The sequence below is a fragment of the Bombina bombina genome, chromosome 7, assembly GCF_027579735.1.
Source record: "Bombina bombina isolate aBomBom1 chromosome 7, aBomBom1.pri, whole genome shotgun sequence".
In the NCBI taxonomy this organism is placed as follows: domain Eukaryota; kingdom Metazoa; phylum Chordata; class Amphibia; order Anura; family Bombinatoridae; genus Bombina; species Bombina bombina.
In genome coordinates this window covers 107138327-107166080 of record NC_069505.1, presented here as the reverse complement: position 1 = coordinate 107166080, position 27754 = coordinate 107138327, and the positions used below count along the sequence as shown (strand labels likewise).

Genomic DNA, 27754 nt, shown 5'->3' with positions numbered 1-27754 from the left:
ACATCCGACTCCCACTATGCACAAAATAAAATGGAACGGCAGAGCCCTACCTTTTGATGAGCCTAAAAGAAGATTGCAGCAGCTTTTTGATCCGGGGGGGCCAAGCTGAAAATAGGGGTAGGTTAGATCCCACTGCACAGGACCAGTGTTAGATAAGCTATTAATTCAGCATTAAACTTTTATCTCTTGGTGGCTGTCCCCTGGGTCTGGCTCACGGCACTACAGTGGAGACTATTACTGAGACATTGACTGTGGTGTTTGCTGCAAGGTACTTGCTGCGCTATTATTTTATGTCTCACACTGAAGCCCTTCTCATTTTATCATATATGTTTCCCTTGCATTTATTATCTCCCCAGGGAGCTTCGCTTGTTTGCCTGTAAGATTATGTGGACTGTGTGGTCACATGTAGGGATGTACAGGTGACGTTCAGAAATGTAGCCGTTAAACTGTACTTAACACTTATGGGCCAAACCGCCTACACATGGTATATTTATGTAGTTATTGACTGCCTTATGCAAAAATAATGAAGGACTAATGCACACTTAGATGTTACAACCCTACTAGGTACATGCCCTATACTATATTAGAAGAACTAGCCCACGGTGTTAGTTTATGTTCTACAGGGTATTAAATCTACATAAGTATCTATATTTATACCTATATTGCACATCACTATAAGTCATATATATTAATCATCCCCTTGGAAGTTCCAGATAAGGGGTCCTACAGGTGCTGAATGTATAATTCCTATGTTGTAAGGGCATGCACCTATATCTTTATATACACCTGACTCCTATATTTTACTTAGGGTTTTGGATGGCTAAAGGCCACATAACCATGTTGTGACCAATATTTTATTCTCCCCATGGAGTTTTATAGCATAGGATGGGCAATTAGATGATATCTAAATCTTAGATTTGGTTTTTTACCCCTAACTAAGGAATATGTGCGTTGTGTTATTTCTGTTTTAGTTCAGCTCTTATTAGGCACCTTAATGTCTATTTACAAGCACCATGTCAGGTTACTTACAGCTCCTTCAATAACGTATATCACATCAAGTTATTTTAAGTAGATATGTCATTTATATCCCACCCTACATTGCAGAAGCTTAATACTCTTTGTCTCCCATGAAGTGGTTCCCCTGAATTTGAGTGATATGGATATACTAGTTGAGGTTTTAAAGTTTCACCCCTTAACAACCAATCCTTAGACTCCATCCTGCTTTACATGACCTTGCACAAAGCGGTAACGGAAACCCCAGTAAACGCTAAGAGAGGCCCATAAATTCAATTGAGATATTGCAATTAATGCTGTTACAGTTATATATGTACTTTGTTTTTGCAGTTTAAGTTTAAAAATATAAAAGGGAGGATGTTCTTTGAGACCCACAAGCGGTTTCTCTTGTTTAGGAAAGATCTCCTATATGTTGGTTCTATTGCAATATGGTCCACAAGTGGCCTTATGTGACAATCAGGAGGTCTAATGAGTATTTGGCATTTGGTTATCCTTCTATACCTGGGACAATCTCTTTTAGGAATTTACACTGTGTAAAAACTCCATACGTTGTAATATCTGTATTCCTATAATGATCTGTTATATTGCTTTGCATTATATGTATGTCCTATGTGTGTATGCCATATTTTATTCCTCAATAAAAAAAAATAAAAAAAAAAAAATTACTTGCTTTACCTGAATCATAAAGTTTAATTTTGACTTTGCTGTCTCTTTAAACTTTGAATCATAGGAAATAAGGGCAGAGTTGTTGAGCCTATGGTTCTTATCTGCCATCAAAATCTATGTTTCGATCCCACCCAGTACCCAGGTAATACTTGTGGTGGGGGACTTACAGAGATCATAACGGAATTCCATGTTGTTGAAAACACCTCTGAACTGTTGCTTCCATGGTAATGTCGTTTCACTTCCTTGGTGAAGAATTCTCTACTCAGCTAAAAAGGGGAAAATAAAAGGATTGTGATTAAAAGTAACAAGTGATGTAGAGATGACCGTTAATAGCTACCCAAGGACCAGTGGTGGGATTCCAAAATTTAGCAACATACAGAACCTATACACTTTCTAAATTTTTATTGTTAATTTATTATTGTACATACTGTAAAAACACACACACATATATATATATATATATATATATATATATATATATATTCTAAGTATTTTTAAGTATTTTTAGAATATTTTACAGTATACAAAATAATTTTCAATAATTTTTATTAATATATTTTTTTAATAGTTTATATTTAATATTTCAAGAACGCACATTGAAGATAGCAATTCTTCATGTGCGCTAACCCAACCGCGTTGGTCCTAAGTTTGCAAACCCCGATGCGTGTCACACACATTTTACATTCCTATGTTCTTCACATAGAAAATAATATACTTTTTATTTTGAAATATATATATATATATATATATATATATACACACACACACACACATATATACATATACACAGTATACAACAGAAGTGAGTACATCCCAGTGCAATATCACTTAAATGTCAAATGATTTGAAATTGTATCATCTTACAGTAATTGCATTACTTGTAAGTTTTACAGTGGGGTATTTGCTCTTATGTAAAATTAAAAACTAACAGTTTAGATTTACTATATTAAAAATACCGACCCCACAGTAGGAACTCAATGAAACTAAAGTCAGTGCACCTTTCATTACTGAGATTCAAATATTTTATTTTTTTCAATACTTTCTATGTCCACCTTTATTTTTGATGACAGACTCAATCCTCCTCGCATGGAGGATACCAGTGCCGTACAAAATTCTGGAGCGATGTTCTGCCCTTTTTCAGAGATAATTTTTTTCAGCTGTTCTTTGCTGGAGGCAAGGTGCTGTCCATAGAAGTTAACATTATGCAATGTCCTTATCACTGTCTAAGCTGTCACAAAAACTCCAATTTCTATTGATAATTCCTGAGCCAAATCTGAAGCACTTGCCTGTTTTTCAGAGCTAGATTGTGCAAGCAGCACACAGTCCGTGGCGTAATTTTAGGAGGACAGCCACTGCGGCTCTGATTTTTGTCACTGTGTATCGTTCTATACCTCCTGATTACTGCTGCAACTGCGTTTTGACTGATTTTTAGTTGGTTAACGATTGTCTTTGGGAAATAGACGTATGAGTGCTGCCAGCGTTGCTGCAGAGGTTGAAGGGGTGGGGGATCAGCCTGTCAGTGCTCAGACCATACGCCGCCCACTGCATCAAATTGGTCTGCATGGCTGTCATCCCAGAAGGAAGCCTCTTCTAAAGATGATACACAAGAAAGCCTGCAAACAGTTTGCTGAAGACAAGCAGACTAAGGACATGGATTACTGGAACAATGTCCTGTGGTCCGATGAGACCAAGATAAACTTATTTGGTTCAGATGGTGTCAAGCGTGTGTGGCGGCAACCAGGAGAGGATTACAAAGACAAGTGTGTCTTGCCTACAGTCAAGCATGGTGGTGGCAATGTCATGGTCTGGGCTGCATGAGTGCTGCCGGCACTGGGGAGCTACAGTTCATTGAGGGAACCATTAATGCCAACATGTACTGTGACATACTGAAGCAGAGCATGATCCCCTCCCTTCAGAGACTGGGCCACAGGGTGATGTCGTTATGGAGGAGGGGAAAAGGACTCCAGTGGCAACCTGTGAAGCTCTGGTGAACTCCATGCCCAAGAGGGTTAAAGGGACACTAAACACCTGATAAAAATCATTAAAAAGTATGTTTTATTATGAATTAAAATCAAGTAATCACTACTGTCTAGTGTATTTGTTCACCTTACCCCTAAGTGTTGAAAAAAATCGATTTGAAGATGAATGCAAATCAGGTGCATTATTCTCCCATGTGAGGTGCCATATTAGAACGCACGTTACACTGGGTCACAGCAGTCATGTGACTTGTGCAGATGAAAAACACAGCAGCAGCAGCACTCAATGTTATGCAGACAGAGCTTGTCCTGCAGTTTATGTTATAAATCTGTTACAGGAATAAAAGATTTTATTATTATGTTTTTGTATGCAAACAAAGTTTACTCTTTCAAACGTTACCACTGACATTCCTAATGTGTGTGACTGTACATAGCACTCGGCAGGGTTATAAATGTAAATCATTCTCTTCTCTGAGTCTGACAAGCTCCGGTCTGGAGAGGGAGGGGCCGAGGGGGGAGAGAGAGCAGAGAGACTCCGTGAAGAAAATAGACTAAATAACTCATGCTGGAAATACTTTTTACTGGAGATTTGTTCTATGCAATATTTTATTTTCATACATCTACATCACATATCTACATCACATATCTACATCACATATATACAGTAATATATGTGATGCAGATGTATGAAAATAAAATATTGCATAGAACAAATCTCCAGTAAAAAGTATTTCCAGCATGAGTTATTTAGTCTATTTTCTTCACGGAGTCTCTCTGCTCTCTCTCCCCCCTCGGCCCCTCCCTCTCCAGACCGGAGCTTGTCAGACTCAGAGAAGAGAATGATTTACATTTATAACCCTGCCGAGTGCAATGTACAGTCACACACATTAGGAATGTCAGTGGTAACGTTTGAAAGAGTAAACTTTGTTTGCATACAAAAACATAATAATAAAATCTTTTATTCCTGTAACAGATTTATAACATAAACTGCAGGACAAGCTCTGTCTACATAACATTGAGTGCTGCTGTGTTTTTTACATGCACACATTATAGGTACTCTAGGTATGTGATATGAAGTGTGTGATAGGTATGTGATAGATATGAAGTGTGTGTCATGTGACTACTGTGCTGTTAAAATATGGAGGCATACATAGCTGCATCAAGCCCTAGATATGTATAGTAATAGAAACAATTTTCTTGAAATGTTTTGTGTAAGCTGAAGTTACAGCATAAAGAGCTGTACTCAGTTTTTTATTATTACACAGTAGAAGTTAGTTTTAATTATTTTTAGCAGTCAAGTGTTTAATGTCCCTTTAAGGCAGTGCTGGAAAATAATGGTGGCCACACAAAATATTGATACTTTGGGCCCAATTTGGACATTTCCACTTAGGGGTGTACTCACTTTTGTTGCCATCGGTTTAGACATTAATGGCTGTGTGTTGAGTTATTTTGGAGGACAGCAAATTGACACTGTTATAAAGGCTGTACACTCACTACTTTACATTGTAGCAAAGTGTCATTTCTTCAGTGTTGTCACATGAAAAGATATAATAAAATATTTACAAAAATGTGAGGGGTGTACTCACTTTTGTGAGATACTGTGTGTGTATATATATATGTATATATATATATATATGTATATATATATATATATATATATACACACATATATATATATACATATATACACATATTTAGACGTGTATATATATATATATATATATATATATATATATATATATATATATATACAGGGAGTGCAGAATTATTAGGCAAATGAGTATTTTGACCACATCATCCTCTTTATGCATGTTGTCTTACTCCAAGCTGTATAGGCTCGAAAGTCTACTACCAATTAAGCATATTAGGTGATGTGCATCTCTGTAATGAGAAGGGGTGTGGTCTAATGACATCAACACCCTATATCAGGTGTGCATAATTATTAGGCAACTTCCTTTCCTTTGGCAAAATGGGTCAAAAGAAGGACTTGACAGGCTCAGAAAAGTCAAAAATAGTGAGATATCTTGCAGAGGGATGCAGCACTCTTAAAATTGCAAAGCTTCTGAAGCGTGATCATCGAACAATCAAGCGTTTCATTCAAAATAGTCAACAGGGTCGCAAGAAGCGTGTGGAAAAACCAAGGCGCAAAATAACTGCCCATGAACTGAGAAAAGTCAAGCGTGCAGCTGCCAAGATGCCACTTGCCACCAGTTTGGCCATATTTCAGAGCTGCAACATCACTGGAGTGCCCAAAAGCACAAGGTGTGCAATACTCAGAGACATGGCCAAGGTAAGAAAGGCTGAAAGACGACCACCACTGAACAAGACACACAAGCTGAAACGTCAAGACTGGGCCAAGAAATATCTCAAGACTGATTTTTCTAAGGTTTTATGGACTGATGAAATGAGAGTGAGTCTTGATGGGCCAGATGGATGGGCCCGTGGCTGGATTGGTAAAGGGCAGAGAGCTCCAGTCCGACTCAGACGCCAGCAAGGTGGAGTACTGGTTTGGGCTGGTATCATCAAAGATGAGCTTGTGGGGCCTTTTCGGGTTGAGGATGGAGTCAAGCTCAACTCCCAGTCCTACTGCCAGTTTTCTTCTTCAAGCAGTGGTACAGGAAGAAGTCTGCATCCTTCAAGAAAAACATGATTTTCATGCAGGACAATGCTCCATCACACGCGTCCAAGTACTCCACAGCGTGGCTGGCAAGAAAGGGTATAAAAGAATAAAATCTAATGACATGGCCTCCTTGTTCACCTGATCTGAACCCCATTGAGAACCTGTGGTCCATCATCAAATGTGAGATTTACAATGAGGGAAAACAGTACACCTCTCTGAACAGTATCTGGGAGGCTGTGGTTGCTGCTGCACGCAATGTTGATGGTGAACAGATCAAAACACTGACAGAATCCATGGATGGCAGGCTTTTGAGTGTCCTTGCAAAGAAAGGTGGCTATATTGGTCACTGATTTGTTTTTGTTTTGTTTTTGAATGTCAGAAATGTATATTTGTGAATGTTGAGATGTTATATTGGTTTCACTGGTAAAAATAAATAATTGAAATGGGTATATATTTGTTTTTTGTTAAGTTGCCTAATAATTATGCACAGTAATAGTCACCTGCACACACAGATATCCCCCTAAAATAGCTATAACTAAAAACAAACTAAAAACTACTTCCAAAACTATTCAGCTTTGATATTAATGAGTTTTTTGGGTTCATTGAGAACATGGTTGTTGTTCAATAATAAAATTAATCCTCAAAAATACAACTTGCCTAATAATTCTGCACTCCCTGTATATATATATATATATATATATATATATATATATATATATATGCATATACATATATGGTAAAGCCCAGCCCTTATTTTCTAACACCTTACACCATCTATCTCTGAGCCCTTATAACTTTTTAACTAATTTTTATAAGACAGTGTTTATATGAGTGTAACTGTACTTTTATATGTATTTATGTTGTGTTATATGCAACTTTTTTCTTCCCCTACTCTTTGCGTTTGAGCAAACGCATTTACTTTCAACTCGTAATCTGCACGCTATTTCTGTTGTGCGCAAAAAGCTGAAAAACCCCCAGATATCCCTTGTGCACAACAGTTAGCATACCACTCGTAATCTAGCCCAAAATGTTTTATGTGTTAAGACACAATAAATGTTATGGAGCCTCTATATAATTATATAATATATAAAATCATCAAACCAATATAATATTTGACCAGTTCCATATACAAGTAAAATGACCCTCCCCCCCATTAGAATAGCCTCTTTATATATCAATTCTAAATTCTGGGAGGAGTCATTAATTATAATATATTAATTAATTAACATTCAATAAGATTAAATTCTGTTAGTAGATGGCTCTCACATATAGGGTAAAAATTTGGGGAAAACATAATTTATTCTTAACTGATAAATTTATTTATTTCTTGGTGGTGAGTCCACGATACCTTACTGTTAGGAATTAATTGCCTGGCCACCAGGAGGAGACAAAGAACCTTATACCAAGAGCTTTTATATCACTTCTTCACGGTACCTCCCAGTTCATTGTATAGCCAAGAATCGGAGAAAGAAGTAAGAAAGACATTAGGGTAAAGGAGGTGCAAACTAGACTGTTGCCAACTAAAATTAACAAAAATGGGCGAATTTATGGACTCTCACCAATTTATCAGGTAAGAATAAATTATGTTTTTTGTCTAAGGTGTTAAGAGTCCACAATTGCTTACTGTTGGAAATCAATACCCAAGCTGCTGAGTCCACGTAAAATGGGAGGGACAAATAGGAAAGGCAGGCACCTATTAACCAGGAACCCTCGCATGAAGAACCTTTCTACTAAAGGCTACCTCAGCCGAGAAAAATATGTCAAAATGATAACATTTATTGAAAGTGTGCAAAGATGACCAAGTTGCCGCTTTGCAAATTTGCTCTACTGAAGCTTCATTTTGAAGGCCCAAGAAGTAGAAACAGAATGCGTTGAGTGAGCTGTAATATGTAAAGGCGGAGCTTGCCCCACATTCAAGTAAGCCCTATGGAACAGACTCTTTATAGGGACAGGAAACCCCAACATTTTATTTCATGATTTGGATAGAACATACAATTTTAAAGGGATAATCTAATCAAAATTAATCTTTCATGATTAATATAGAGCAACCAAAAATGGGTCAGCTCCTAAGCTTCCATTTTTGCTTTTTCAAATAAAGATACCAAGAGAATAAATAAATATTGCTAAAAGAAGTAAATTAGAAAGTTGCTTAAAATTACATGCTCTGTTTGAATCATGAAAGTTCAATTTTGACTAAACTATCCCTTTAAACAACTTTACAATTTATTTCTGTTATTAAATGTGCTTCATTCTTTTGTTATCATTTGCTGAAAGAATAGCATTGATCTACTGGCTGCTAGCTGAACACATCTAGTTATCCAATCACAAGAGACAAATGTGTGCAGGCACCAATCAGCAGCTTGCTCCCACTGGCGTATGATATTTGTGTATTCTTTTTCCACAAGGGATACCAAGAGAATGAAGCACAATTGATAAAAGGAGTGATCTAAAAATGACATGCTCTATCTGAATCATGCACGTTTATTTTTGACTTTTCTAGTAGCCTTCTGGTTCCTATGTTTGCCAGAGAACTTAAGAATAATCTAGAGGATTGTTAAAAATCCTTAGTAACTTGTAGTTAGAACTTAAATGCCCTGACGACATCCAAACTATACAGCTATCTCTACTTGAAAGATTTTGGATTTGGACAAAAACACGGAACTACAATTCTTGATTAATATTTTCCAAAGAAACTACCTTTGGTTAATAAAAAAAACTGGACAAAGTATGTAAAAAACGGCTTTATTCTGATGGAACACCAGATACAGTGGGTTACAGTAAAGTTCTGACAATTTAGATACCTTCAGGCTGAAGAAATAGCGAACAGAAACAAAACCTTCCTAGATAAAAGCTGAAGGTCCAAAGAGTGCATGGGTTTGAGTGTGGAAAATTGTAAAACTCTTAGAACCAAGTTAAGACTCCATGGTGTAAAAATAAGTTTGCTCATATGTATAATTCTAACCAAGCCCTGAAAAAGGCTTAAATATCTGGAAGTCAACTTTCTATGTAAAAGGACAGAAAGCACAGAAATATGCCATTTCAATGTACTTGCCGACAAACCCTTGTCTAATCCATCTTTAAGGAATTGCAAAATACAGGGAATCCTAAAAGAATTTCAAGAATAACCCTGTTCCAAACAACAAGAAAGATACACCTTCCAAACCTTGTGATGAATCTTTCTAGTGACCGGCATACAAGCCTAAATCAAGGTATCCACCACAGAGTCAGAAAATTCCCTTTAGGATAGGATTAAGGGTTCAACATCCAAGCAGTCAAATTGAGAGACTGAAAGTTTTGTTCATAGAAAGGACATTGGGACAACAGATCTGGACATTGAGGAAGACGGAGGGGAGCTGGACATCTGCACCAGATCTGAATATCACTTTGCGTGAGGCCAAGGCGGAGCTTTTAGAATTGTAGACGTATGGTCTTGCTTGATCTGGGCAAACACCCATGGAAGAAGCACAATTGAGGAAACGGATAAACTAGATGAAAATGCCAAGGAACTGCTAGAGCATCTATCAATTCCGCTTGAGGATCTCTCGACCGCAACCCATATTTTGGAAGCTTATGGTTTAGGCGATACACCATTAAGTCAATCTCTGGCAGACCCTAACGATGAGCTAACAGGTTGAAAATCTTCTGATTGAGCGACCAATCCCCCGAGTGTAGAGTCTAATGTAATATCTGTTCAGAAAGGCAAAACAAACAAATTAGTGATAATCTTTGGGAATAGGCATATGAAGGTATGTGTCCTTCAAATCTATGGTTGTTATAAACTGACCTTGTAGAACCAAAGGAGGAATAGATCTGATCACTTCCACCTTTAAAGGGACATGCAACCCAATTTATTTTATTCATGATTCAGATAGAGAATACAATTTTTAACAACTTTCTAATTTACTTCTATTATCTAATTTGTTTCATTCTCTGTTGAAGTAGCAGCAATCTACTAATGGTTTCTAACTGAACTCATGGGTGAGCCAATCACAATCGATATATATATATATGAAGCTACCAATCAACAGCTAGAACCTATGTTCTCTGCTGCTCCTGAGCTTTCCTAGATAAAGCTTTCAGCAAAGGATAACAAGAGAAGAAAGCAAATTAAATAATAGAAGTAAATTGGAAAGTTGTTTAAAATTGTATTCTCTATCTGAATAATGAAACAAATCTGGGTTTCATATCCCTTTAAGGAAGGACCCTCAAATAATGTGTTTAGGGTCTTTAGATCCAAAATGGGTCTTAAAGTTCCCTCCTTTTTAGAACAATGAACAGATTGGAGTAGTATCCTTTTGATTGTTCTGAGAAAGGAACAGGGATTTTCACTCCCATGTCCTCTAGATCTTGAACACATTGTAGATAGAGGGGCCAATCTCTTTTCTAGTCTCTTTGAGACATGAGACAGAAGAAACCACCCTCAAGGAGGCTGTGATCAAAAACCTATCCTGTACCCCTGAAAGATAATCTCCAATACCCAGGGATCCTGAACAGATTGTGACCAGGCTTTCTGGAAAAGGATTAACCTGCCCCCTAACAGCAGGAGTCTGGATTGGAGGCTGCACCTTCATGCTGATTTTTCACTTGAAGGTATTTATTTGACTGCTTGTACTTGTTCCATTCAAGATTAGGTTTCCAGATTTACTTGAAAAAAAATCAACTTTCTGATTTAGAATTTTTATCATGGGGAAGAAAAGCTCCTTTGCAACCAGTAACAGTGTAAATATTGGAATCTAAACCAGGACCAAACAGAATCTTTTGTTTAAAAGATAAAGACAAAAACATGGACTCTGAAACAATGTCTGCGGGTCAAGATCTTAAGCATAAGGCCATTCTAGTAAGTAACCCCAGAGAAATATTCATAGCGTTGATGCAAATAATTTCAATTGCTGCATCACAAATTAACGAGTTTGCGCTCTTGAATAACCTCTTAGGAGGACTCAACCGAAACCAAAATTAGACAGAGAATTGCACCTGCAACACAAGAGATATCCACAGCTGGTTAAAACAACAAACCTCCTTGGTGAAAGGCTTTCCTGAGATTTACAGCTTCCTATCCATCGGATCTCTGAAAGCAGTGCTATCCTCTAGAGGAATTGTGTTTTTTTAAGCTAGAGTAGAAATAGCTGTATCCAACTTTGGAATAGTTTACCAAAGTTCAAAATTAGAAGCAGGGATCAGAAACAATTTGTTACATTTTGGAAAAGGGATAAATGGAACTCCAGGCTTATCCCATTCCTTAGAGAAAAAAAACTCCAATACTGCAGCAGGAACTGGAAAAACTTCCACAGATTTAGATTAAGGTTTGAAGATAATCTCTAGCTGCTGAACAGACTTATACTCCACAGGTTTTGGATCTTGAATCACTAAGTTTTGCAAAACCTCCTTCAGTAAAGCAAATAAGTTCCACCTTAAATGTAAAATATGCCTCCCCAGATTCCTGATCTGAATGTTAGGACAAGTCCTCTGAAGACAACTTCTCTGCCGATGAGGAAAGAGATGCATCAGAGGCAAACGCCTGAACTGGCTTGGCAGTAGAAAGAAATATATGTGCATCACCATTAGCCAAGAACTAGAGGAAATACGTCTATGCTTACTTGAAGGCAGCATAGCAGCCAAAACCTCAGAAATAGTGGACTTTAAATAATCCTTAAATCCTGGAGAAAAATGAGTAGTGCTATCCAGATTATTAAGAGCTTGGGCGCATTAAGAAGTTGTGGACTTCTGAGATATTAATACAGAATTTAGGCAAGTTCTACATAGTTGAGCCAGAGGACAGACAGTAATACACTTGTAAAGCATACACTTGTTTGATAGCAAAATAGTCTGTAGATCTACGCTCTAATGGGTCTAACCCAGGAGGGACAGCACAGTAGATAATGTAATATGACAGGATCAGGAAATTAGAAAGTAGTAGCAAGCTACAGATAGTCGACTCTACAACACTATAAACAGTATGAATAAATATTATAAACATTATGCAAATGTTCAAAAAAATAATTGCCTAATCCCCTTTAAAAATGACCCCACTTTGCTCCTGATATTACCCCTTCCAGACAAACTGCTCAGCATGGAACTGCGTTGCTGCAATAAAAATGGCCACCTGCAGAGTAAGGCAGGACTAGAGAGAAAGTGCACTAAGAGGCATCCTGAGGGTGTGAATCTGTATTAACTGTCTTCGTGCTGGAGGATTTTACTGCAGCGCTGCACACACTAAATGACTACTCTAAGTGTGACAAACGCTGATGAAATACCAGACTTGTCCTCAAAAAAACAATCCGTACACCATAACGTCCTGCAAATTGTCCATGAGCAAATGTATCCCCAGTATAAAAGTAGTCCTGGAGTATTAAAAGGGGCAATGGTCTTAAAGGGGCAACACACCCAACGTGCACAAACATTATGATATAGTCAATAGTGCTTAAACATAATGTTCCCTAGTACTGTTGAGACTCTGTAGTATAATTGTTATAGACTTGACGCATATAGGCTATGATGTACACTAATGAATGTACGTACTGATAGCCTGCAGGCTGAGTGAACAAAGCAGGTACTTACCCTGCGACTGCCCACTCCCCTGATCTTACCCTTAATTTAATGAAGGATTCAGAGCCCATCCAGTACTGTAACATACAGTAGAGGATATATTGAAGCCTATCAGGAGGAGGCTAAAAGGACCAGTCCTTGTGACACCTGAGGCAAGCTTGTGACCACGACTCTCATGGGAAAAATACATTGCACAGCCAGTACTATATCCCTCTATTCTAAGTTTCATCTTATGAGGGAAATAAAGGATCAAATTCCTTAAAAAAATAAAGAAAATCCTGAGCACCTCTATTTTCACCAGCTCCTAGAGAGGCAAAGAAAGACTGGGAGGGAAGTTAGAGGGATATAAAAGCTCTTGGTGTAGCCTCCATGTGATGAATTCACAACAGTAAGGAATCATGGACTCTCACCACCTTAGAAAGAAAATACCAATTTTATTTATATCTACCACAACATTCTAAATTGCATTTGTTTAAAGAAATAAGCAACAAGGTTTTGAATTGCATTTCTTTAAAGAAATTAGCAACACGGTTATATATTGCATTTCTTTAAAGAAATAACCAAAAACTCCCTTGCCTAATTCAAAATATACCGATACAAAACTATCTCAGTCAGCAAAACTGAGAAAACAAATTTCAGTGACATAAAACTAGGATATAAGTAGGCCTAATAAGGCAACAACATGGAGTCTGCTTTGTCCCAGAAAGTTCATGGCAAAATAACGAAGAACTCATCATATGTATGGTAAATCATAGAGTTTGTGAAACACTAGGATTTACCATTGTAACAAATAAAGGGGACTTTCATTCATGAAGTATAAAATACTTAATTCTGAAAGCCCATTTATTTGTTAGCAGCGTTCGCTGCACTGTGCTGCTAAGGCCAGCCCACGGCAGAACGCTATTTGGCTGAGATGTGATGTTTCCACCTCTTAGCCAATAGCTGTGCGGGAAATCCGCAAAACACGGCGCCAAACTGGATTTTCTGCACGGCTATTGGCTAAGAGGTGGAAACGTCACCTCTCAGCCAAATAGCGTTCTGCCTTTAGCAGCTCAGCGCAGCGAACGCTGCTAACAAATAAATGAACTTTCAGAATGAATTATTTTATTCTTCATGAATGAAAGTCCCCTTTATTTTTTACAATGGTAAATCCTAGCGTTTCACAAGGGCTAGAATTTACCATCACTTTAATACCCCAACTGCCCAGTAAACATTTACAGTAGAGCACATACCAAGAATATCATATTACATAGAGGATAACATTTTACTTACTTGTTCACGGAACAGGAAAGCTAAGATGGCGGCTGAAAGCTCTGCCAGGAATATCACGAAAATAAACATGAAGAACTGTAAAACAATGAAACAAAAAGCCTTACTACAATGGAGTACAACAAGTATTTTGCTAAAATGATGGTCTGTGTAAAGTTACTATATGGTGAGCGCATTAAAAGGGACATAATGCTCTAATTCAATAAGACACTGATTGTAAAGTTGAATGATTTAAAGCCCAGTATTTAAAAATACTCTTAAAACATGGGCATTTTAAGTTATTAAACTTTACAATGACGCTTTTTAAAAAAATAATATCTTTTCAATACTGTAAACTTACCGCTGCCTGCATCTCCTTCAGTATTTAGCATATTGATGACTAATACGGCTTCCTCCAATCATTGCGTGCCTCACAAGCTGGACGCCAAAGGGGGCACACAACGATTGGAGGAAGCCGTATTTGTCATCGATATGCTCAATACCAAAGAAGATGCGGGCGGAGGATCATCTGTTCGTTTAGCGTAATCAAATGGTAAGTATTTTTAAAAAGAAGTGTCGTAAAGTTTAATGATTTAAAGTGCCCATGTTTTTAAGAGTATTTTTAAATACTTGTCTTTAAATCATTCAAATTAACAATCACTTTAATTTTCAGTTAATGTCCTTACTAACTCTGGTTGCATTTACATTGCTGGTATAAACTGTATTTCAGCTGACTCAGAACTTTTAAAATGGCTGCTAAAAAAGATTACCCCATGTGGCAGTTTATAAAGCTGTAGCATGTTCTATAAAAGCACAAAAAAATCACTTGTTCCGTTTACATGTATGCTGATGTTAATGGGCTCACCGATCTCTACTAGGAGTAAATCACAATGAATATTTAAGTATGATGTTCATTCTAATAGTTTACATAGAACATGTGACTACCAATCTAAAATATATTACAGCAATAAATAATATACATACACACATATACACACACACACACACATATGTACACACACACTCATACACACACGCAAAACACATACATGCACACACACATATACACACAAACATATACACTCATACACATACGCATACACACACACATATACAAACACACAGAAAAATATACTAACTAAACAACAGTTTGACATAGATGTAAATTAAAGGGACAGTCAAGTCCAAAAAAAGCTGTCATGTATCAAATAGGGCATGTAATTTTAAACAACTTTCCAATTTACTTTTATCACCAGTTTTGCTTTGTTCTCTTGGTATTCTTAGTTGAAAGCTAAACCTAGGAGGTTCATATGCTAATTTCTTAGACCTTGAAGGCCGCCTCTAATCTAAATGCATTTTGATCGTTTTTCACCACTAGAGGGCATTAGTTCACGTGTTTCATATAGATAACATTGAGCTCATGCACGTGACTTTACCATGGAGACAGCTCTGATTGGCTAAAATGCATGTCTGTCAAAAAAACTGAAATAAGGGGGCAGTCTGCTGAGGCTTAGATACAAGGTAATTACACAGGTAAAACGTGTATAATTATAACTGTTGGTTATGCAAAACTGGGGAATTGGTAATAAAGGGATTATCTATCCTTTAAAACAACAAAAATTCTAATTGAAACTAGATGATAAGCCTGCCCAGAGGGAAGTCTATTTTTTAAAAACTACAAACCCCAAAGCTAAGATTGCAAAAAAAAAAAATAATGTAAAATTACAGAAAAAAATAAATAAACAAAGCTATCCGAAACAAAAAAAATTAAACCTAAACTAATCTAAAAAAAAAGACACCCCAAAAAATAAAAAAAAGCCTAATACTAAGCCCCAAATAGGTACTCACCGTCCGGCGGTGGAAGTCTTCTTCCAGGTGGCTCCATCATCTTCTATCTTCATCCAGTGTTATTTTTATTTTTTAGATTAGGGTTTTTTGGGCTATAAAAGAGCTGGTTGCCCTTTTAAGGGCAGTAAAAAAGCTGAATGCCCATTTAAGGGCAATGCCCATACAAATGCCCCTTTAGGGGCAATGGGTAGTTTAGTTTTTTTTAGTGTTAGTTTTTTTATTTTGGGGGGTTTGTTTTTGATAATTTTGTTTATTTTTTTTCTGTAATTATAGATTTTTTTTCTGTAATTATAGATTATTTTTTTGTAATTATAGATTATTTTTTGTAATTTAATGTTAGGTTTTATGTTTAAATTAATGTTAGGATTTTTTATTTTAAAGGGGGTAGTTAGGTTAGCGGGCTTAGTAATTAAATTAGTTATTTGCGTTGTGGGGGGTTTAGGAGTTAATAGGTTAATTAGGTTTTTTGCGATGTGGGGGGTGGCTGGCAGTTTAGGGGTTAATAGGTTAATTAGGTCTATTGCAATGTGGGGGGTTGGCGGTTTAGGGGTTAAGAGGTTAATTAGATTTATTGCAATGTGGGGGGTTGGCGGTTTAGGGATTAATATTTTAATTATGTTATTTGCATGGTTTAATTTGCGGATTAGGGGTTAATTACTTTATTATTTTGTGATGTGGGGGTTGGCGGTTTAGGCGTTTGTTAATATTTCTTTTTTTTAATACTTCGTTCGGGCGGTTAGGTTTTTTTTATAATTTTGTGCGGGCGGTTAGATTTTTTTGTTATTTCGTATGGGGCGGTTGCGTGAGTTTTTTTTTCTTAATGCTTCTTTGCCTACGCTGCATCCAGGTGGATTCCGAAAATGGCAGGGTGGTGAAAAAATCCACCTTCAGTGTATTCTTTCACAACCCTGCCATTTTCGGAATCAACCTGGATGCAGCATCCAGGTAGATTCTTTTGGCCAACATCCTCATAGTTTTATTTAAATGAATTGTATCCATGGACAATATGTTGGCGCTTCATAAATAAAGTATAATAATAATAATAATATGTTGAAATAGCAATAGATTCATTTCTTCAGGATATCTTGTAGTGCCTCTGTAAAGAATACTGTCTCTGGTATTTGTTTCTAGTTTCATATAAGTATGTAACACTTCACTGCTTCATATTTGTTTATAATTAATGCCACATTAAAATCTATTTCACATTTGATTATCATTAACGCAGATTAGCATTCAGTGTCTGTAACTTCTTAAGCCGATAGGACATTTATTTACATCATGCAGTACTTTCGTACCGCATGACGTGTATATATATATGTCCGAGCTGCAGGAAGCTTCAGCAGGAGGTCCTTAGCTCCAGAAATCTGCCTGCATATGGAACCGGAGCACAATCGGTGCTCCGGTTCAATAGGATGGCAGATGCCTGCCCGTTAACTGCCTGCCCTTGTAACTTTTTTTGTGCATTTTGTTTAAATATTTTTATTAGATAGTGTTATTATGACTGTAACTGTACTTTTCAATGTATTTTTGATGCTTTTTGTGACCCTTATTTGTTTCGCGTAACAGTTAACCAGAGCTCTGAGGTTGCGGTAATCATTCTAGCATATATCGCAATTGCGCTCACACATTCACATTTACTTATAACTTGTAATATGAGTGCTCCTTCTGACTCATGCAGACAGCCGCGCTAAACCCGATATCGCTTATATGTAACTGCTAGCACGCTACTCTGCCCCTTAATCTCCAGCAACATAAATGCTTTTTCACTGTAAGAGAATTCAAATTGTAGAACTCAATGCCTAAGGAGGTAGTGAATGCCAATACCTTAGATAAATTTAAAAAATGGCTTAGATACATCTCTGGCTATTAACAGAATGCAGAGATATAATTGCTTTTCACCTTTATAATGGGATTCAATTATTCTCATTTGGATGAGATGAGGTAGGATCTGTTTGGGCTGAACTCGATCCTCATCTACTCTGTTACTATGTTACTTTCTCTTTCCAAGAATGTATCCAGCAGACTTTCCAGAAGGGTTGCCACTTGCCACCTCTGCCATGTTTTCCACGAGTTACACATGTTGCAGGGTGTGCAGAGGTAAATATGCATTGTTCCTCTGGACATCACACAGATAGTGACATGGGGCGCGATCCGATATAGATCGCAGTTTGCGGCGCAAGCGAGGGAACCGGCGTCGCCCGCAGTTTCAGCTCGCAACTCGAGCTATCCCATATAGGTCGCCGTCAGATGCTAACGTGCCGTAAGTCTGACAAACCAGCGATGTCCAGAAATCTGCGTAAGTACAAATTTCTGGCGTCGCCAGTGACTTGCGGCACGTTAGAAACTGCCGGCGCCTATAAAACCTGACTAAAGTCTAAAACACCCGCACTGTCTAACACGCCTCCCTAACATAGCCCGCACTGTCTAACACGCCTCCCTAACATAGCCCGCACTGTCTAACCCTCTATCCGCTATCCCCCCTCACTAGCCTAACAATAAAAAAGCTATTAACCCCTAAACCGCCACTCCCGTACCCCGCCGCAACCTAATAAAGTTATTAACCCCTAAACCGCCGCTCCCTTCCCCTGCCGCCAGCTATATTATATCTATAACCCCCTAAAGTGAGCCCCTAACACCGCCGCCATCTATATTAAAATTATTAACCCCTAATGTAAGCCCCTTACACCGCCGCCATCTCTATTAAAATGATTAACCCCTAATTTAATCTACCTACCCCGCCGCCAGCTATATTATCTATATTAACCCTAAGTATATTATAGTTAATATAGTTATTACATTATATATATTAACTATATTAACCCTAATTATATTAGGGTTAATATAGTTAATATAGTTACTATAGTATTTATATTAACTATATTAACTCTATCTAACCCTAACACCCCTAACTAAATTTATATTAAATTAATCTAATTCATTTATAAACTAAAATATTCCTATTTAAATCTAAATACTTACCTATAAAATAAACCCTAAGATAGCTACAATATAATTAATAATTACATTGTAGCTATGTTAGGGTTAATATTTATTTTACAGGTAAATTGTTAATTATTTTAACTAGGTATAATAGATATTAAATAGTTATTAACTATTTAATATCTACCTAGTTAAAATAATTACCCAATTACCTGTAAAATAAATCCTAACCTAAGTTACAAATACACCTACACTATCAATAAATTTAATAAACTACAAACATCTATCTAAAAATACAATTAAATTAACTAAACTAAATTACAAAAAAAAAACAAACACTAAATTACAAAAAATAAAAAAAAAGATTACAAGATTTTTAAGCTAATTACACCTATTCTAAGCCCCCTAATAAAATAATAAACCCCCAAAATAAAAAAAATTCCCTGCCCTATTCTAAATTAAACAAATTTCAAAGCTCTTTACCTTACCAGCCCTTAAAAGGGCCTTTTGTGGGGCATGCCCCAAAGAATTCAGCTCTTTTGCATACAACAAATACAATCCCCCCCCCCCCATTTCAACCCACCACCCACATACCCCTATTCTAAAACCACCCAAACCCCCCTTAAAAAAGCCTAACACTACCCCCCTGAAGATCTCCCTACCTTGTCTTCACCACACCGGGCCGAACTCCTGATCCGATCCGGGCGATGTCTTCCTCCAAGCGGCAAAGAAGAATTCTTCCTCCGGCGATGTCTTCCTCCAAGCGGCAAAGAAGAATTCTTCCTCCGGCGACGTCTTCCTCCAAGCGGCAGCAAAGTCTTCATTCTTCCGGCGGCATCTTCAATCTTCTTTCTTCGCTCCGCCACCGCGGAGCATCCATCCCGGCCGACTGCTGTACTACGAATGATGTACCTTTAAATGACGTCATCCAAGATGGCGTCCGCCGAATTCCGATTGGCTGATAGGATTCTATCAGCCAATCGGAATTAAGTTAGAAAAATCTGATTGGCTGATTGAATCAGCCAATCAGATTCAAGTTCAATCCGATTGGCTGATCCGAACAGCCAATCAGATTGAGCTCGCATTCTATTGGCTGATCGGAACAGCCAATAGAATGCGAGCTCAATCTGATTGGCTGATTGGATCAGCCAATCGGATTGAACTTGAATCTGATTGGCTGATTCAATCAGCCAATCAGATTTTTCTAACTTAATTCCGATTGGCTGATAGAATCCTATCAGCCAATCGGAATTCGGCGGACGCCATCTTGGATGACGTCATTTAAAGGTACCTCATTCGTAGTACAGCAGTCGGCCGGGATGGATGCTCCGCGGCGGCGGAGCGAAGAAAGAAGATTGAAGATGCCGCCGGAAGAATGAAGACTTTGCTGCCGCTTGGAGGAAGACGTCGCCGGAGGAAGAATTCTTCTTTGCCGCTTGGAGGAAGACATCGCCCAGATCGGATCAGGAGTTCGGCCCGGTGTGGTGAAGACAAGGTAGGGAGATCTTCAGGGGGGTAGTGTTAGGCTTTTTTAAGGGGGGTTTGGGTGGTTTTAGAATAGGGGTATGTGGGTGGTGGGTTGTAATGGGGGGGGGGGATTGTATTTGTTGTATGCAAAAGAGCTGAATTCTTTGGGGCATGCCCCACAAAAGGCCCTTTTAAGGGCTGGTAAGGTAAAGAGCTTTGAAATTTGTTTAATTTAGAATAGGGCAGGGAATTTTTTTATTTTGGGGGTTTATTATTTTATTAGGGGGCTTAGAATAGGTGTAATTAGCTTAAAAATCTTGTAATCTTTTTTTTATTTTTTGTAATTTAGTGTTTGTTTGTTTTTGTAATTTAGTTTAGTTAATTTAATTGTATTTTTAGATAGATGTTTGTAGTTTATTAAATTTATTGATAGTGTAGGTGTATTTATAACTTAGGTTAGGATTTATTTTACAGGTAATTGGGTAATTATTTTAACTAGGTAGATATTAAATTGTTAATAACTATTTAATATCTATTATACCTAGTTAAAATAATTAACAATTTACCTGTAAAATAAATATTAACCCTAACATAGCTACAATGTAATTATTAATTATATTGTAGCTATCTTAGGGTTTATTTTATAGGTAAGTATTTAGATTTAAATAGGAATATTTTAGTTTATAAATGAATTAGATTAATTTAATATAAATTTAGTTAGGGTTAGATAGAGTTAATATAAATACTATAGTAACTATATTAACCCTAATATAATTAGGGTTAATATAGTTAATATATATAATGTAATACCTATATTAACTATAATATACTTAGGGTTAATATAGATAATATAGCTGGCGGCGGGGTAGGTAGATTAAATTAGGGGTTAATCATTTTAATAGAGATGGCGGCGGTGTAAGGGGCTTACATTAGGGGTTAATAATATTAATATAGCTGGCGGCGGTATAGGGGGATTAGATTAGGGGTTAATAATTTTTATATAGGTGGCGGCGGTGTAAGGGGTCAGATTAGGGGATAGATAAGGTAGATGGCGGCGGTTTTAGGGGCTCACAGTAGGGGGTTAGTTTATGTAGATGGCGGCGTGGTCCGGGAGCGGCGGTTTAGGGGTTAATAACTTTATTAGGGATTTCGGGGGGGGGGGGGATCGCGGTTGACAGGTAGATAGACATTGCGCATGCGTTAGGTGTTAGGTTTATTTTAGAAGATCGCGGTTGACAGGGAGATAGACATTGCGCATGCGTTAGGTGTTAGGTTTATTTTCTAGTTAGTTTAGGGAGTTACGGGGCTCCAATAGTCAGCGTAAGGCTTCTTACGGCTGCTTTTTGTGGCGAGGTGAAAATGGAGTAAGTTTTCTCCATTTTCGCCACGTAAGTCCTTACGCTGCATATTGGATACCAAACTGCGCTGGTTTGGTATACCTGCCTATGGCCCAAAAAACTACGGGCGACGGCAGAAATATATGCGCGTAACTTCTAGGTTACGCCGTATATAGGATACCAAATCAGCGTAAATATTGGCGTCGCCGGCTTTTGCGGGCGACGCTTTATATCGGATCGACCCCCTGGTCCCTGGACAGCACTATTCATATTCCTCCCTGCACACCCTGCAGCATGTGTAACTCATAAGTGTCCAGGAAAACATGGCCGAGGTAGCAACCCTATTTCCCAAGCTGCCTTAGCAATTCTAATAATTAAACCTACAGGTTTTGCAGGCGTCTAGCTTTATGTCAAATTATTTAATTTAGCAGACATTTTAACTAAATTTGTTTATTTTTGTTCTAAAAGCAAAGTTTAAATATAAATGGTTAATAATATAAAGAGACCTAAAACACACATTTTTTCTTTCATGATTTAGAAAGAGCAATTTTAAAGGGACACTAAACCCCAAAAAATTATTTAATGATTGAAGTAGAGAATACAATTATAAACAACATTCCAATTTACTTCTATTATCTAATTTGCTTCAGTCTTTAGATATCCTTTGTTGAAGAAATTGCAACGCACATGGGTGAGCCAATCACAAGGCTTCTATGTGCAGCAACCAATCAGCAGCTACTGAGCCTATCTAGATATGCTTTTCAGCAAAGTATATCAAAAGAACGAAGCAAGTTAGATAATAGAAGTAAATTAGAAAGTTGTTTAAAATTGCATGCTCCTTCTAAATCATGAAAGAAAAAAATTGGGTTTCATGTCCCTTTAAATCCCTTTCCAATTTAGTTCTATTATCTAATTTGCTTAATTCTCTTACTATCCTTTGTTGAAAAGAAGCTCTAAATAGGCTCAGAAGCTGCTGATTGGTGGCTGTACATAGATGCCTCATGTGATTGGTTCTCCCATTTGCATTGCTATTTCTTCAACAAAAGATATCTACAGAACAAAGCAAATTATATAAAAGAAGTAAATTGGAATGTTGTTTAAAAATTGTATTCCTTACCTGAATCACGAAAGAAACATTTTCCGTTTCATTTCCCTTTAACTATTTGTACATAGAATAATAAAAAAGTTTCCAATCCCCAGCCAATGTGTGTTTGTAACAAATACAGGAAGAACATTACAAAAATATGAGCTAAAAGTAAAAGATTTGTCAAGATTTTGTCTGTGATACAGTTGTGTGGTTAATTCAGTAATCTGAACACCAGGTGGCGCTTGTGAAGCAAAAAACAATGATATCAATCAGAGCTCCTTAAACGGTTTTCAGCTGGTACCATTTTTATAACCATGTGCCATACACGTAAGGCTTCTCCCCTGCGCGTGGCAATGACAACGCACTCTGTGTATTCTCTGTGTGTGCAAAATAATTGACCTTTGCAATTTTTGGCCAAGTGACTAAAATGCATGCGCAATTTTGAAGAAGTGCAAACTAGCTAGGTGTCCACTTCGCATTAAAGGGACATAAAACACAATTTTTTTCTTTCATGATTTAGATAGAACATAACATTTTAAACAACTTTCTAATTTACTTCTATTATCAAATTTTCTTAGTTTTCTTGTTATCCTTTGTGGAAAAGCAGAAATGTAAGCTCAAGAGTATGCACGTGTCTGCAGCACTATATAGCAGCAGTTTTGCTACAATGTTATACATTAGCAGGAGCACTAGATGGCAGTGCTATTTCCTGTCATGTAGGGCTTCAGGCATGTGCACGCTACCTACCTAGGCATCTCTTCAATAAAGAATAACATAAGAATGAAGAAAATGATAATAGAAGTAAATTGGAAACTTTAAAAAAAAATGTATTCTCTATCTGAATCCTGAAAGAAAATTTTGGGGTTTAATGTCCCTTTAAGAAAAATACAGGAAATGGTACTCACTTATACAAAAACACACAAATTCATACATACACAGTCTCTCACAACACACTCCCTCATACATACACACACAGTCTCTCACAACACACTCCCTCATACATACACACACAGTCTCTCACAACACAAACACACTCACTCATACATATACACATAAACACTCACACATACATACACACATACTCACTCACACACACTCACACATACATAAACACATACTCACACACATACTCACTCACACACACACTCACACACATACTCACTCACACACACTCATACACTTATACATACACACATTCATACATTAACTCATATATACACACACACATACACACTGATACATACATACACACACATTCGCTCATTCATACAAACACTCATACATACACAGTCACTCACAACACACTCATACATACACACAGTCTCTCACAACACACACACACACTCATACATATACACATACTCACTCACACACATACTCACTCACACACACTCATATACACACTTATACATACACACATTCATACATTAACTCATATATACACACATACACACTCATACATACATACACACACATACACACTCATTCATACATACATACATATTCCCTCATACATACACACACATTCGCTCATTCATACAAACACATACATATACACACTCACACATACACACAATCATACACACAATCACTCACACATACACAAACTCACATAAAACTCACACATACACACACTCACACACAATCACTCACTCATACACACAATCACACATACACAAACTCACATAAAACTCACACATACACACAGTCACACACAATCACTCACTCATACACACAATCACACATACACACAATCACTCACACATACACACACTCACACACACAATCACACATACAGACACTCACATACACTCACACATACACACACCCTCACATGCTCACATAACACATACTCACACAGCCAGGGTGTCCCATGACATTAATACAAAGAATTTTATCTGCAATAATTTTCCATGTGAAGGCCAACAGCAACTTCCTATGCCTAATTGCTTCACTACTGCTGTTCGGTTAGTAATTACATCTTCGCCTAACTTTGTACCAGTGACCCCCCCTGCACTCCTGTCTCCCTGTGCACAGTACATTATCAAATCTTGTGGGGACCCCTGAAAATTTGTAAGTGACCCCCCCCCCCCCCCGGAGGGTCCTGACCTATATTTTAAGAAGCATAGGCTATATATCCCCAGCTATAGTATTTGCCTAACTACTGGTGACCATTCTTTTTGTATGAAGAGTAGAATGCTTGCTCTCTTTGGGGAAAAAATATTAAAAGTAAACCAAAATTTGCACTTCTCTAGGAACAACTGAAAATTCTTAAATGTCACAAATGTGCAAACATAGCTAGAAAAATATACATAGGAAACAAAGCTGGACATGGGCCAGGTACAAGCAACAGGAGCTCTCTGCATGTTGCATATGGGAAGAGCTTAGAATGTGATGGGGGGTGGAGTAGAATAAAGGCAGAGTATGGCCTCATATAGGTCTTAAGTAACAGAATTTTGAAGATGTGTTTACAAACCCAAATAGTTAAAGGGACACGAAACAGAAATCTTTTCTTTTGTAATTCTGGAGGAGTACATAACAGGAAACACTGCTGCTACCTGTGTTCTTGCAAATGTATAACAAAGTTGTAAAACTGCTGCCATAAATTGCTCCAGTCATGTGCACACTTCTACACCATCCTACCTGCTTTTCAACTAAGGATATCAAGAGCAAAGTAACTTTGAATCATGAAAGAAATGTTGTTTGGGTTTTATGTCCTTAAAAGGGATATAAAACCCCAAAAAATTATTTCATGACTCAGATAAAGCAGGCGATTTTAAACAACTTTCTAATTTACTTCTCTTATGTTTTCTTTGTTCTCTTGGTATCTTTTCTTGGAAAGCAGGGATGTATGCTTAGGAGCCGGCCCATTTCTGGATCACTATATGGCAGCAGTTTTGCTAAAATGTGATCCAATTTCCAATGGCACTAGAGGGCAGTACTATTTCCTGCAATGTAGTGCTCTAGATCAGTGTTTTTCAACCAGTGTGCCGTGGCACACTAGTGTGCCGTGAGAGATCCTCAGGTGTGCCACGGCAGACTGACAACAGTGTGACATATTTTTTAAACTTTGCTTGTTTTTTACTCCCAGTGCAGGGGTAGTTTGTAGAAGGCATGGCATAACAGCACAATACATACAGTATGTGTGTGTTTGTGTGTATGTATATATATATATATGCTGTATTAGGCTACAATGTGTGATTTTTTTTAAATTTTGGGATGGTGGTGTGCCACAGGATTTTTTAATGTAAAAAAGTGTGCCACGGCAAAAAAAAGGTTAAAAATCACTGCTCTAGATGACTACCTAGGTATCTCTTCAACAAAGAATACCATGGGAACAAAGCGAATTTGATCATAGAAGTAAATTGGAAACTTAAAAAAAATAATATGCTTTGTCTGAATCACAAAAGAAAAGTTTTGGGTTTAATAACCCTTTAAACACATAGCTCAGAAGCCTTAACACACTGCAATTCCTGGCCAGCGCACAGACAGTTATTGGAGGCTACATGTGTATACCAGCCCCTAATTAACTTAGTGGCCATTCCCTGCTCTGAAGGTAAAATGCGTTGTAGCTCCCTAGTGGGACTTTAGTTGTGTGTTTAACTGCTTTTGTGGGTTTATAACACATAAAGGGAAATTAAAGCAATAAATATTCAAACAAAATGTGGTCTCCCATCTGTTACAGAAAAATGCCTAGATGGAATAAAATTCTGGGAAAAATTGAGTAAAACTCACAGGAAGTATATTAGTTACATAGTATTTCAACAGAAGCAATTTAAATAACTAAGGAAACTCAAGAATATTATCTTCCTCTTTCCTTCCTCCATACCCCCCCCCCCCGCCCCATCTTCAAATTTGAGTAATTGGAAAATCTGATTTTCAGAATCAGTTGATATTAGCTTTTCACAACAGGAGACTGCTAGTACATGTGGACCATATAGATAACATTGTGTTCACACCCGAAGAATTATTTAAGAGTTAGCACAACACAGTACTAAATGCAACTCAATAGATATTAAATAAAAAGTCATAGGATCAGGGGGCTGTCAGAAGAGGCTTAGATACAAGTTAATCACAGCGGTAAAAAGTGAATAAATATAAAAAAAATCTATTGTAGACTGCCCCTTTAACTATAAAATATATGTTCGTATAGACATTATTAGATGGTGTAGAACACAGATGTGCCTGGTCCCAGACATATATACAGATCTGATACTTACAAACAGAAGCAGGCACTTGTTTTCACGGATTGCTCCACAGCAGCCCAGGAACCCAAGCAGGAACAGCATAGCCCCCATTGCTAGCACTAAATAGGCGCCCATGAACAGGACTGGATTAGCAGCAATTACTTCCCGAAATCCGGTGGGGTCAACAATGACCCACACACCAAGGCCAAGCAGGCAAGCGCCTCCAAGCTGACGTGAAAACAAGAAAAAAACACAGGAGTTGGTAACAGTTTTCTATTAAATGCAAACATGAAAGAAAATAGTATTAAAGAAATTAAAGGGACTTAATAGTGCAATAATAAAAACATAAATTATGCTTACCTGATAATAATTTTATTTCTTTCTGTATGAGGAGAGTCCATGGCATCATTCCTTACTGTTGGGAAATACTGAAGCTGGCCACCAGGAGGAGGCAAAGACACCCCCGGCCAAAGGCTTAAATACTCCCCCTACTTCCCTCATATCCCAGTCATTCTGCCAAGGGAACAAGGAACAGTAGGAGAAATATCAGGGTATAAATGGTGCCGGAAGAGAAAATAAATTTTGGTCTGCCCATCAGAGGCTGTGGACTCTCCTCATACAGAAGGAAATGAAATTATCAGGTAAGCATAATTTATGTTTTCCTTCTTAATATGAGGAGAGTCCACAGTATCATTCCTTACTGTTGGGAAAACTATACCCAAGCTCTAGAGGACACTGAATGATAACGGGAGGGGTTAAAGGGACAGTAAAAGTAAAAAAAAACTTTCAGAATTTAAATAGGGCATGTAATTTTAATC

At 37.5% G+C, this 27754-nt stretch overlaps 1 protein-coding gene across 2 annotated transcripts in view; it reads right to left on the bottom strand.

Annotated features, from left to right (window-relative positions):
* Positions 1 to 27754, bottom strand: part of TSPAN18 (tetraspanin 18) — a 318752-nt gene that overhangs the window by 27439 nt on the left and 263559 nt on the right. For both annotated transcript variants that reach the window (XM_053720236.1, XM_053720238.1), the window contains 3 exons: positions 26970 to 27164; positions 14095 to 14169; positions 1848 to 1946 (listed from right to left, as the gene is read on the bottom strand). In XM_053720236.1, coding sequence (XP_053576211.1) covers positions 1848 to 1946; positions 14095 to 14169; positions 26970 to 27164 — 369 coding nt within the window. The remainder of the gene's footprint in view (positions 1 to 1847; positions 1947 to 14094; positions 14170 to 26969; positions 27165 to 27754) is intronic.